Raw genomic sequence first — 12,941 nt, 5'->3', positions numbered from 1 at the left:
TTTTCTCTACATTAAGTACAATATCTATACATAGAAATTTGTAAAATTTATTTTTACTTAATTGAATTCACATATCAAATGAGTGTTAATGATATTTGGAAAAGTATGTATGGAGTTGAATAGTATGTAACACATTTTAAAAAACCCATAAAATGAAGATTTTTTTTCCTAGAACATTTTCTAGCAAGAAATAAGGAAAATTTGAGATTTTTTCTGTTATGATCCTTTAATTTTGGAGGAATTGAAAGTGAAATTGTTGAAGGCATGTGGTGTCATTTCACTGACTGTTAAGATGATGATGAGGATTCAATTAAAAAAATTTGTGACAAAGTAAAACAAAGCAACAATAGGAAGAAGAAAAAAAGAATAAGATGATGATGAAATTCATGGAGAAAAATAATGAATCAAAAGTTTTGATTTCTCTTTGGTTTTCCATTTTATTTTACATTATTCCTACAAGAAATGTAGTGAGTTAATTGTTGTTCATTACAAAAAAAAAAAAAAAAAAAAAAAAAAAAAAAAAAAAAAAAAAAACCTTTAAGAATTAAAAGAACAAAAATTGCAACTCATATTTTATTTAATACAAAGATGGATAGAATTATTGAATAAAAAAATTTCAAAACAAAAATAATCATCATAAAAAAAGATTATTTAGAGTTCAAAAAACTATACCAGATACCCCAGACATATGAACTCAACTTTACACACCAAACATAGACATATGAACTCATACCAAATAATTCTACACCCTACACACAAACATATGAATTCCACGGATATATGAAATCCACTCCACACATATATGAACTCCAAGCATTATGTCTAACTCAGCAGCCCAAACAACCCTTATAGATTACAATTAATATGGATGAGATTCATATTAAAACTATAGGCTATGTGAGATGATATTATTTGAATATAATTTAAATTAAATTAAATATATGATACTTAATTTAATTAGTCAATTGTTAATTAATAATATTTATTCACTCCCAAATTGGTGTAGTTATTTTATATATTGGTAGAAGGGAGTTATAACTCATCCAACCAATTCTTTCACACTCTCCTTAAGAAAAATTTGACTTCATCAATTTCTCTCTCTAAAAAAAAAAAATCTCCCCTCAAAAGAAGAATCCCACCATACTCAATACTTATCCAGAAAATAGCGACGAAACCAAATGGTAATGTTTCACTCGGTGTTCGTGGCTGATCGTAAAAATTGGAAGAAGTCTTAAGTTCGTGTCTATTTGTGAGATCAACACAAGGAGAAGGATTTTTTTTAAGTCAGTGTTCAAGAGGTATTCTCCTTATTCTCTAATAGCATGCTATAAAATTAATGTTTATCCTATACATGTTTTATGTCTTTTCTTGTTTTTCAAATTTTCCAAAATGAATTCCATTAGCATGTGCGTTCACGCGCTTCACCAGGAATTTTATATAGGGGCACTTAGCACTATATATACAAGTCTAATAAAAAATCTATAAATGAATGTAAAAAAATATTAGCTTCATATATTAACTAATTTATTATATTACAATTGCCCTCTACAAGTTTTCATGTTTTGAAATCGATTTAACTCTTCACTTACTTTTGGTTTGAATAGATAGAACATAAACAAAATGCAATACCTTTAAAATGCTATATTCTAACTAATTAGAATATTCACTTAACCAAGCTATATTAAATCGTCTTAACTTTGTACCAAAATTCTTAAATGGAAATATGATTTCGAGGTTGACAAGGATCTTTTAGTAAATATGCTATATGAACTTGATCTCGAATATTATAATTATAATCATAAATTTTGGTTCTTAGACCAAGATGTGCAGATAGTTTCTAGATTGATTTCTATATAAGATTGATCAGAATCCAAAACATTTTTTTCTTTGAAAATGATTCCTCTATAGTCTCTATTGTTGTTTTTCTTTTATAATATCTCTCCATATAAATTTTGAATTAATTTTACAAGAAAAATTAATAATAAGAATATTACATTCCATTATATAGATTTAAAGACATAAAAACTTGAAGTCTAAGAAGATTTTAAAACTTACTTGTCAAGTTTGTATATATAAATGATTGACAGCAAATAATCCTCTTGTTTGAATTCTGAAATTAATTTTAAGAACCTATACGAGTAAATGTGAAGGTAAAAATAACACCGAAAGAAATAAAAATATATAAAGTGTAATATAAATATAAAAAATATGTAAAAAAAAATGAATGATATCTTTTTAATCAAATATTCTTGAGATTAAAAAATGAATTTCGAAAAGAAAGAAAAAAGTCTATAAACTATCCAGTCTTCTTGCTGATAAAAAAAATATAATGTTTAATTATTCATTAAAAAATGACACATTATAATATTTTAAATGTCACATTGTTTATTAAAATACGACACATTATTATATTCTAAATGTCACCTTGTTTGACCTACTTTTCTTTATTATTCTTTACACGAGTTAGGCTTTAAAACCCATTAAAGATGAAAAAATTGATAAAAACTCATACAAAAGTCTGAAATAAAATGTTACAAGCAGTAAAAGTCAAACTCATATATGGAGCTAACCAAACAACACTACACGACAACAAGCCAACCTTATTTTTGTTACTCAATTTGAATGGTTTTATATATATTAATAGATATTACTTTATAATTTATATTAAAAATATAAAATACGGATAAATTGAGGGAGGGCACTGCCCCTCCTAGTCCCTATGTGGCTCGACTTTTGCTAAGGAATTTGATTCATTCAATTTTTTCTTTTATTTTTTTGATTTCTTATACGGAAATTTTCTAGAAATTTTTTTTTTTTTTTTTTTTTTTTTACATTTTCTTTCCATTTGTTCCATATCCTCTGGTTTTCAGTCAAATGTCTTTTCTTAATAGTATTTCTAATGTTGTATGCAAGATAATTTTTGTCGTGTGAATCATCTTTTTAGGAATTTTTTTAGAAACACATTTACCTGATTTTTTTAGCACAATAATTATGGGGTGGGGATTTTTTTAATTAAATTTACTCGTAAAACAACATTTCTAAATTTTTTCCCCATAACAACCTGATCGATTTCTAACGAAAATATACGTAAAAATTTATGGATATTTTTAATTAAATTTAAGTGTGCTATGTCTTTTTTCCTGTAAGGTCCTAGTCGGAAAAAAAGTACATAAAAGTTTACATGAAATATTTTTAAAAAAATTAAAAATCTCCAACTTTTTAAAAGAAAATTTCCAAACCCTAAAATTGGAATTTTTACCAAGAATTCTCATAAGAATTTCATAAAATTAACTTCTACAGTAAAATTCTAGTAAAAATTTGTTGAAATCTCGATAAAAAAAATGTAAGAAAGTAGCAAAATTTTGGACCCCCAAATATAACATTTTTGGTGAAAACCAAATTGGAACTGAAGTTTAAAGTTTAAAGTTTGAACCTAAAGTTGAGTCCAAGTGAGTGGTATGGTTGTAGTTAGTTGCTTGTTGTTAATGAATTTCTCTTTAAAAAAAAAAAAAGTTGAGTCTAGAAAAGAAAAGTTGCATGTATTCTTTTTTTTAGGCAAAAAAAAAACTTGTGTTAGGTAAGTTGGGTGAAGATAAAATTAAAGGCATCAAATGGGAGATAAAATGGATTTTTTACTATGTGGTTTCTTTAATTAGAATCCGAAAAAGTAATAAAGATGTTAGAAAAATAGTTTTTGAAAAGATATTAGTTTTGTAAAATAAAATTTCTTTTAGGTTAAGAAAAGCAGTTTCCATATGTTAAGCTTTGAATTTGGACATAAGTGGATAAAATTAATAATGATTAGTCTTTTACCCTTAGAATTATACCTTTCACTCTCCTACTCTTCCCACATTTTTTAAACACTTCCCACATTTAAGCCATAATCTGTATCCCATAAAATTCTTGTAAATGCTTAAGAAAAACCAATTAGATATATGGACAATCGACAAGTTTTAGCTTTTATTTGGTCTCTAAATTTCAAATGTTACAATTTTATCCTTGAGATTTGAATTTTGTTTCAATTCGGTCCATGGATTTCATTTCAAAATTTTATATTTTTAACTTCAATTTTTCATTAAATATTACTTTCAATCATTTACGTCAATTTCTACTAATTAATTAAAGATAATTGGAAGTAAAATTTTAAATTTAATTTTAAAAGTGGTAAAATAGTGAAACTTAATTAATTATAATTCTTTTAAAGATTTCTAATTTTTTAACATAAATTAACTCTAAGAGACGTAAAGTGAGTATTTAGTGAAAATTTGAGGTTGGAAGTGTAAACTTTGAGATATGGACCAAATTGAAGCAAATTTCAAACATTAAAGGTAAAATTGTATCATTTTGAAACCTAGGGACTAAATTAAAACCAAACTCAAAATTTAAGATTAAATGTGTAATATTTTGAAACCTATAAACTAAATAGAAACTAGATCAAAAATCTAGAGATCAAAAAGATACTTTTTCCTATTATTTTTTATTTACCTATGTAGAATAAGATTATTTTAATATTTACCTATGTAGAATAAGATTATTTTATATTTGGTTTATTATGTGTCCTTAATTACAGGGGTTGAGTAGTTGGAAAAAAAGCAAAATCTTAAAAGATGATAGTTTTGTCAAATCTAATAAATCTACTCGTAAATTAGATTTAATTATTTTTGCAATGAAACTTATTTTTGTGCTTCACCCTTATTATTATGATTTCCCTACTTTTTTTTTTTTTGCCCTTTTTCCGAGAAAGCAATTCAAACTCTCTAATGTTGGATAATTCCTTGTCATATCAATAGATAGACACACAAATTATCAACGAAAGGGTGACCATTTAAACTCCAAAAACTGAATAGTTTCTAAAAATCGAATCAAAATTCAGTAAAATTAAAAAATACAGTTCGATTCGATTTGAATAAATTTCGAAACTAAATTAATTTGGTTCAATTCGATTTCAATTTCAAAAACCAAATTTGAAACTGAACCAAACTATTTTTAACTAGTATATATATATTTAGAAAAGAGTAAAATCAAATTTGAAACCGAACCGTTTTTAATTTAAAGAATAAAACCGAAACGAATCAAATCGTTTTTTAATTTTAAAAAAATAACATAGATTTTTTAAAAATATCAAAATTGAATTTAAAATCGATCTACATCATATATACATGGTTCGGTTCGATTTCACATACTAAAAAATTCAGTTTGATTTGATTTGACTACCAATTGAATCTTTCCCTCCCTAATCAAGAGACTCTAATTGAAAAATAAAATGTGGAGTAGAAAAAAAAATCAAATGTTCGAGACCGAAAAATGGAATGTGTGATTCCGTGTACGGATAATAAGCGTTCTCTCCATCTATTCTTTTTTTTTTTTTTTTTTTGGGTTGTTGTCTTTATAAAAAGAATTATCTTATAAATATTTGATTTATATATAGATATGATAGATTACATATCTACACATATTTTTTCATTTATTGCTTCAATATTTTAACTTTTCATATGTGACGAACTCTTAAATAGTGGTTAATGAACTTTTAAAATACACAACTAAATAGAGAATACAACTACACACTTACTCAAATTTGATTCTTTTTCATTTATAAAGATAGTTTTGAAATTTACAATGTGTGCTTAATTTATCTATTGAAATCTATTTAGACAGTAAAATAAACGCAATTCAACTATAGCTTATATATTGAAAAATTATTTCAAATGATAAAACTGTTAAAAATATTTATAAGATATAGTAAAATTTTAGAACTATCAATGATAGACATTGATAGACCTAAATATTAGTTCATTTTTCTATATTTAAAAATAATCCTTATATATATTATTTTTATATTCCAGACTCAAATTCACATAGCTCATTTATTGTACTAACTAAATATTTATAATAGGATTATAAAAATAAAAATAGAAATAAAATACTAGGATAGCAAATTATATGTTAAGTTTTAAATTTCCTAAAAATATAAGATTCAAAATTATTTTTTTACATATATTTATAACATAATAAGAGAATATTGAATCATGAGAAGAAGTAAGGGAAATTGTGAAAAATAGCACGTTTATGTTTTCGCCTTACAAAACTAGTATACTTTTTGAAAATTCAGAAAAATAGTTTTTCTCGATCCATCTCGAACTAGATCGATTACCGAGAATTAGTTAAAAAATTAACTTTTTTTTTCAACTGTTTTGGACCTTTTCGATACATATCGCCGATTACACACATTTGTTAATTTCTTTTTGTAATCTTCTCAAATCTTATAATATTTTCAAATTTTCGCCAAAATTATGTTTACTAAATATTATATCAAATTATCACGTAATTTTTCAAATCTTTAGCATAATTTATGCTTTCACAATTTTATGAATTTCCAAAATTCTAAATGCATTTTCCAATTATCAATTTTCCAAATTGATTCACCATTTTTAAATTTTTGGGAAAGATCATATTTTTTGAAAAATTGGATAAGATTTGGGATATATATAGAATCTCGATGTCAATCTGTCGAGATTCCTCCGAAAAAGCTCAGAATTTCAGTGTTAACTATGCTCAAGATTTCATCGAGAAAGCTCAAATATATAGAATCTCGATGTTATTTTGTCCGAGATTAGCACCGAGATGCACATAATTCGTTGTATAATATGGTACCAAAAAACCTCAAACAATCGATAACTTGAAAAAAAATCATTTTTTAACTAAAATCTCGTGGTCGGTCTCTCCCAGGATGAATCGAGAAAACCCATTTTTACAAATTTTTTTTTAAAATGCTAGTTTTATAAGATAAAAATTTCATCGTGCTATTTCTAACCATTTTCAAAAAAAAAATCTGATATGATATGTTATTAGTGAGATATTTATGGTATATAATAGGAAATAAAAACAGGATAACGTGAAGATAAATAAATATATAATTAAAAATCTCAACGTATGAAAATAGAATAATGATTATTATTGAAAAGGTGTAGAAGGGAAGGTGAAGAGTTAAAAATTAAAAACAGGAGGAGCAGAATGTGATAATAAGACTTTAAATAAATGGTGAGGTTGAAATTAGGAGAGAAAATGTAAATACAAAAAAGGAAAACATTTATTATGGGGAGGAAATCAAGCCTAATATAGTAAATAGAATTGAATATGGGATATGAACCGTGTATAATACGCAAAAAGTTGTTAGTTTAGTGTTTGGCAAAGAAAAGAAGAAGATCACCATCGCGTGTGAGTCTGTGAGATGGAGGGGAGAGAAGCAAAAGCAGAGGACTGGTGCTTCGTCTGCAAGGATGGTGGAGATTTGATTCTCTGCAACAATGGGTTAGTTTTTAGTACACTCTTTTCTCATGGGCCTCCGCCTCCCTTCATATTCTCCGTATGATCTCATTACTTTCTGCACTGCTTTTCAGCAACTGCTCAAAGGTGTACCATCTCGATTGCCTGGGATTCCATTCCGATTCCGATTGCGATGGCGAAACTGCCTTTCAAATTGAAGAAGATTGGACCTGCGGTGATTAGCCCCTCACCCATTCCATAATTCCATTCCATTCCACTACCACTTCTTTCTTTCTATTCACCAATATCTTCTTCTTTTCTCAGATTGCCATTCTTGTTCTTCCTGTGAAGAAGCCTCCGAGGTCCACTGCTTCTGCTGTCCAACTTCTTTCTGCAAAAACTGTATCGAATCTGTAAAGTTTATCCCCTTGCGACCCAATAAGGGGCTCTGCACAGAGTGCTGGACCCTCGTTCGTCTTGCCGAGAAACTCTCTTTCTCCAAGGTATCTCTTGCATTCTTGCGTGTCTTTACTATTTCATCCTCAAGAACCTCACGCGGTGTTGTTTTCTTTGTTTGTAATTAGTAGAAAGCCGTGGATTTCGAAGACAGAGATACACACGAGTGCCTGTTCAAAGAGTATTGGGAAATTGTGAAAGAAGAAGAAGGGTTAACCAGAGGCGATCTTGTGGCCGTTGAAGAAGCCTGTTCGTCGAAGAAAAGCCGAAAGAAAATGACGGATACCACCCCAACGCCGGTGGCCAAGACCTTACAAGACAGAGACACCAAGAAATTCGTGGGCTGGGGATCAAAACCTCTCATTGAATTTCTCACTTCCTTCGGCGTAGATTCAACCAAGCAGCTATCTCCATCCGAAGTCAGTTCCATCATCTTGAAGTATGTTCAAGAGAATGACCTGATCCACCCCATAAATAAGAAGAAAGTCATCTGTGACGGGCCCCTGCATCTCATTTTCAAGAAGAATACTGTAGCCATGAAGCACATTAATCTTCTCTTGGGGCCGCATCTTTTTCATGCCAATGAAGCCAATAATGGAATAATTAGCAAAAAGAGATCACGTTTGGAACCGGATCAACCACAAATTAATGGGGATGTTGCTTTGAACAAGCACCACAGAACATTGAGCGGCTCTGAGGACAAACCAACCTTTGCATCACTAGTTCCCCATAACATCAAACTCGTCTACTTGACAAGGAGCTTAGTGGAGGATCTTTTGAAACAGCTTGAAAGCTTCGAGGACAAGGTGGTGGGAAGTTTCGTTATGGTCATCGATACAAATTCCAGTCAACTTCATTCTAAAGGGAAAATTTCTCAACAGCTCTTGCAAGTAACAGGTAAAATAGAACATATATATAATATATATATATATATCCTTCAAGTTGTTTTCGCTTTTGCTGATTCGTTATTAACTAATTGATTTGTGGCCTCTCAGCTGTAAGCACAGGTGGAACGGGGATTGTGTTGCATTTTTGTGGGTTGCCCAACATTCAAATTTCCATGCTCTCTGATTCTGACTTAACTGAGGTAACCAAACTACTTACAAATTGCCCGATCAATATTATTCTCAATTTAAAAGCTTTGTTTTGATTATTTGTACTGTTACATTATTTGTTTCTATTTTATGTCAATTAAATGAAACATTATATTGCTTCTCAAAGTGCTTAAGCTAGATTGGGTTATCTGTCAATTTTGATGATAGATGTTCGATTACCCCACCCCACATATTGTTGAAATGAAATAAAGAAAAAAAATCTAAATTTTTATCCCTTTAATTTATTCTAATTTTGGTGCTCCTACAACCATCACAAATGTGTAGATTATATTTGGCCAAAGGAGTTGGGAAGTGGAGTTTCAAACTAAGGAGTTTGTGAATCCCACTATTAAAAAATATCAATTTTATACTTTATCAACCTTACTTCATAATTCTTTGGAGCTCACATATTGTTGAAATGAAATAAAGAAAAAAAATCTAAATTTTTATCCCTTTAATTTATTCTAATTTTGGTGCTCCTACAACCATCACAAATGTGTAGCTATGACTTAACTTAGTTTTTAAATTCTTAAGGTGTGCTTGAGGCAAGAATTATCCTAAAACTATAAAACTATAATAATCATCTCTTGCTACTGTAAATATTATTTTGTATTTTTCAATTAGTTACCGTTAATATTATTTCAAAATTCTCATTTGCTACCGTATTTATTCTTAGTTTTTACTATTTTACATTCATTTTTTTATTCTTTGTTACAGTATTTACTATTTTTTTCTCAAATTAATATAGTTTACATCTCAAACACATATTATTATAACTCAAATTAAAATAATCAATATCCAAACAAAAACTATTATAATCAAACTATAATAACCTAAAATTACCCCCTTAGATTATATTTGGCCAAAGGAGTTGGGAAGTGGAGTTTCAAACTAAGGAGTTTGTGAATCCCACTATTAAAAAATATCAATTTTATACTTTATCAACCTTACTTCATAATTCTTTGGAGCTCACTATTCCAGACCCAAACAGCTGTTATCTTTTTTTGAGCTTTTTTTTTTTTAACTCTAAGGCTAGTTTGGTTTTCTCCACGTAGGAAGATTGCATGGATCTTAAGGAAAGGATAGCAAAGGGTCTACACCAGAGACCCACTGTTGTAAGTTCAATTCATATTACTCCATTTCTTGTATCCAACTATCAAATCAAATAGTTAACAGTAAGAATAAGTTGGCTGTTGTTTATTCAGAAAGAGATCGAAAAGAAGGCTCAGATTCTTCATGAAGATATCAGGAAGAACGTACATATTTCCACTTCGACCACCACATCCGTTTCTTTTCTTCAAAATAATAAGTTTGTGTTTTTTTTTTTTTTTTTTTGGCTTTTTTGGCACCAATTGTTTTTTTCTTTTGTGGGTAGCGAATGGTGAGAGAGCTAGACAAGTTGCAAAACCTCATTGATCGCGCAAATGAGAAGGGTCGAAGAAATGAATATCCTTTTGACATTAGTTTTAAGTTTTGGTGGTTCTTTTTTTGCCTCTCTTTTTGAAGTTATTTTTATGTCGTCCATCGTCAGTAAATGGTGATTTGGCTACCTTAACTAGGCATGTTTGGTGCTAAACGTTATACCAACTTATAGAGCAAAGACAAAGGCTGAAGAATGAAGCAGAACAACCACTACCACTACTAAAACAACTTCCCGGTGTCATCGCTGACAGTACCGATGCCCCACTCAACTTCACACTCGTTAGGATCAAAACAAATTGAGTTCTTGTAAAGCACTTTGAATCTCTTTCATTTTGATATATATACCAATATGTAATTTTAATTTGTGTGTGCAATTATTTACTAAGGTTGGGCCACTCCCACCCTTTTTATCGATAGTTGTACTAAGGAATTTCAAATTTCAATCGCTAGAAACATGAACCAAGATCAATAAGTTCATCTCAAGGCAGAGCTGAGAAAGCAACTAATGAAATATAATAGTATATACGATAGAGTAAGGGAAAAAATAAGGCTATATAGATATAACATTTGAACCCATATTGGAGCTTATACTTCCAACTACTTGTTGGAATGGTCCAAGTTGTTGGTACCGAATTCGCCATTGTTCCCACACTTGGTTACGGTCCTAATGGTCTCAAAACTAATTGGCAATAAGAAGAGTAACCCATCTATCTTATAAAGAGTGTGAGTCCCTTCGGTTTTTCTAATGTGGGATTCTCAACATTAATCAACTCCTCAGTGCGATTGTCCTTGGACAAAATTTGGGAGAGTTGTTTGGAACAAACCCACGTTGTTGTACTTTGGAAACACATCCACCTCTACCTCTGTTGCATCTCGCATGTCGACACGTCCATCTTGTATGACATATATATAATTTTGGACATCCATTGTGTCTAAGTTTTGATTTGAATATGGTTTGATTTCAGCTAACAACGTAATATTGTTGCAAATCCTTTCATTTGTAATTTCCAACCCTGACATTCCCAAGAAAATCGGTCTCTCAATGACTCCCAACTGATTAAGTGAGCCCCATTTCCTTTACCTCCGTCCACTCCTTCAGAAGGGAAGTTGTGCAAGAGCTTCTCCAAGTTCTTACAAAACTCACTCAAAGCTCTAGAAAGGTAGAAGTACTCTAAAAATGTCACCAAAGACTGAACGAATGAGAATGAGAATGCGACTGCAAGGTTTAGAAAAGAAGACATTTTCTTGGAGAGGCTAATCTTTTCCTAACTTTATCCACAACATATGGCTTCAAAAGGATTAAGATTTGGGATCACTATTGAGAAGAAGGTCAATATAAGAAAAGGGAAGGCAACCAACATCACAACTCGCGACAACATTCCAGCTCATAAGCTTCCTTGCATCACAATTGATCCCCAGAACATGGCTTTTAGTACTCCTATCAATCCTCAACCCAAACATGTTTTCAAGAAAAGCTAGGATATGATTTAGAAATAAGAACGACATCTCATCTCCAAAGAAAAAGAAAATAATTTGTCGATGGGAGAGCAAGTGATGAAATATAATTTAATATGATACAAAGGGAAGAGACAAGACTATATATGTGTGTGTATATATATCATTTGAATCCATAGTGGGGGTTATCCTTCCAACTACCTGCAACGCTGGAATGGTCGGAGTTGGCAGCAGATTCGACGGCGTTCCCACACTTGGCTACGGTCCTGACGTTGTCAATCAACTCCTGGGTGCGATTATCTTGAGACAAAATTTGGGAGAGTTGTTGGGGGCAAATCACGAGGTTAACCTTCCACACACCGGCGTTGTTGTACTTTGGAAACACATCTGGCTTGGTTTGGGTGTCGGCGGTGGACATGCGATAGGGCGTGGATAAGACGCTGGTTTCTGCACAAGGCTTGTAGGGGTTGAGCGGGAGGAGATAGTAGACTTGCCCACCCTGAAGCTCCTCCTTGTGGTGAAGTGCCTCCGAGAATATGCTTCGGCTTTTGAAAATGGCGTGCCCTGGATATTCACCCGTAATGCACTCCGCCGTTATTGGCGTGTACAGCTCCATGATTCCCCCATTAACGGTCACTACTTTCACCATTTTCTCTATTTCTTCTGCCGACCCTTTCAACACACAATTGCCCATTACGCCGCCTATGGCCGACTCAGAATTCAAAGCTGAGGGAGGGAAATTAATTGTAGCGTTATTCAATGGAATCGTTTGAAGGGGAAACCAACCCCCATCCTCACACAACAATCAATCCTTTGCTTTCCTTTCTAAATAAACAATTCCTAATTCTGAAGATGATGCTTAATGGGCCCATATCCCCTTTCTAAATAAAATTAAACAACCCCTTCCTTTTTGTCTTTTTCATCACCCATATTCTCACTCAAACACAATATTCTTCTTCATTTTGACCACAAATTCTCCCCTCTTCTTCTCAATTAACTCTAATATATCATCAAATTAAAATTAAAATTCAACAACGACCACGGTTTGTTGGTGTTTATTATTTGATTAGGCCATACTTAATTATGACTTGTCTACCACTTTTTAATTTCCTTATATTATTATTACCATTACAACATACTTCTATTATGTTCATAAAAAAAAAAAATGTAATAATGAAATGAAGATGATAGAATGAATGAGGGAATATGTAAGATTGAGGGATTGTATGAGAATATGTGCTTTGTTGACAA

The 12,941-nt window shown here is 30.7% G+C and overlaps 2 protein-coding genes across 3 annotated transcripts; one reads left to right on the top strand and one right to left on the bottom strand.

The window, feature by feature from the left end:
* The first annotated feature begins 7,141 nt into the window (after positions 1–7,141).
* On the top strand, positions 7,142–10,596 carry LOC120088681 (uncharacterized protein At5g08430-like). Of its 2 annotated transcripts, XM_039046104.2 has the most exons (9): positions 7,142–7,308; positions 7,398–7,498; positions 7,588–7,766; positions 7,851–8,616; positions 8,715–8,806; positions 9,869–9,928; positions 10,019–10,069; positions 10,189–10,259; positions 10,391–10,596. In XM_039046104.2, exons 1-9 carry the CDS (start codon positions 7,229–7,231, stop codon positions 10,533–10,535), a joined length of 1,545 nt encoding a protein of 514 aa, XP_038902032.1. In that variant the 5' UTR covers positions 7,142–7,228; the 3' UTR covers positions 10,536–10,596. The 2 variants fall into 2 exon arrangements, with proteins under 2 accessions (XP_038902032.1, XP_038902039.1); XM_039046111.2 differs by lacking the exon at positions 10,019–10,069 and having other exon boundaries at positions 7,167–7,308.
* A 1,101-nt stretch (positions 10,597–11,697) lies between these two features.
* LOC150038240 (uncharacterized) lies at positions 11,698–12,529 on the bottom strand. The gene has a single exon (XM_090309828.1). The coding sequence runs from the start codon at positions 12,382–12,384 to the stop codon at positions 11,854–11,856; it is 531 nt and encodes a 176-aa protein (XP_090165954.1). The 5' UTR covers positions 12,385–12,529; the 3' UTR covers positions 11,698–11,853.
* Positions 12,530–12,941: the final 412 nt, after the last annotated feature.

Source organism: Benincasa hispida, chromosome 1 (assembly GCF_027475165.1).
Source record: "Benincasa hispida cultivar pf3 chromosome 1, pf3_genome.v1.1, whole genome shotgun sequence".
NCBI lineage: Eukaryota > Viridiplantae > Streptophyta > Magnoliopsida > Cucurbitales > Cucurbitaceae > Benincasa > Benincasa hispida.
Note: the sequence above shows the minus strand (reverse complement) of the source record. Positions and strands in the feature narration are given on the sequence as shown.

Bases quoted from the DNA above. Each gene is read 5' to 3' on its own strand.
- LOC120088681 (XM_039046104.2), top strand. From the start codon at position 7,229: ATGGAGGGGAGAGAAGCAAAAGCAGAGGACTGGTGCTTCGTCTGCAAG. The intron at 7,767-7,850 runs GTATCTCTTGCA...TGTAATTAGTAG, and splicing joins AGAAACTCTCTTTCTCCAAG to AAAGCCGTGGATTTCGAAGA. The intron at 10,070-10,188 runs GTACATATTTCC...TTTTGTGGGTAG, and splicing joins ATGAAGATATCAGGAAGAAC to CGAATGGTGAGAGAGCTAGA.
- LOC150038240 (XM_090309828.1), bottom strand. From the start codon at position 12,384: ATGGGCAATTGTGTGTTGAAAGGGTCGGCAGAAGAAATAGAGAAAATG.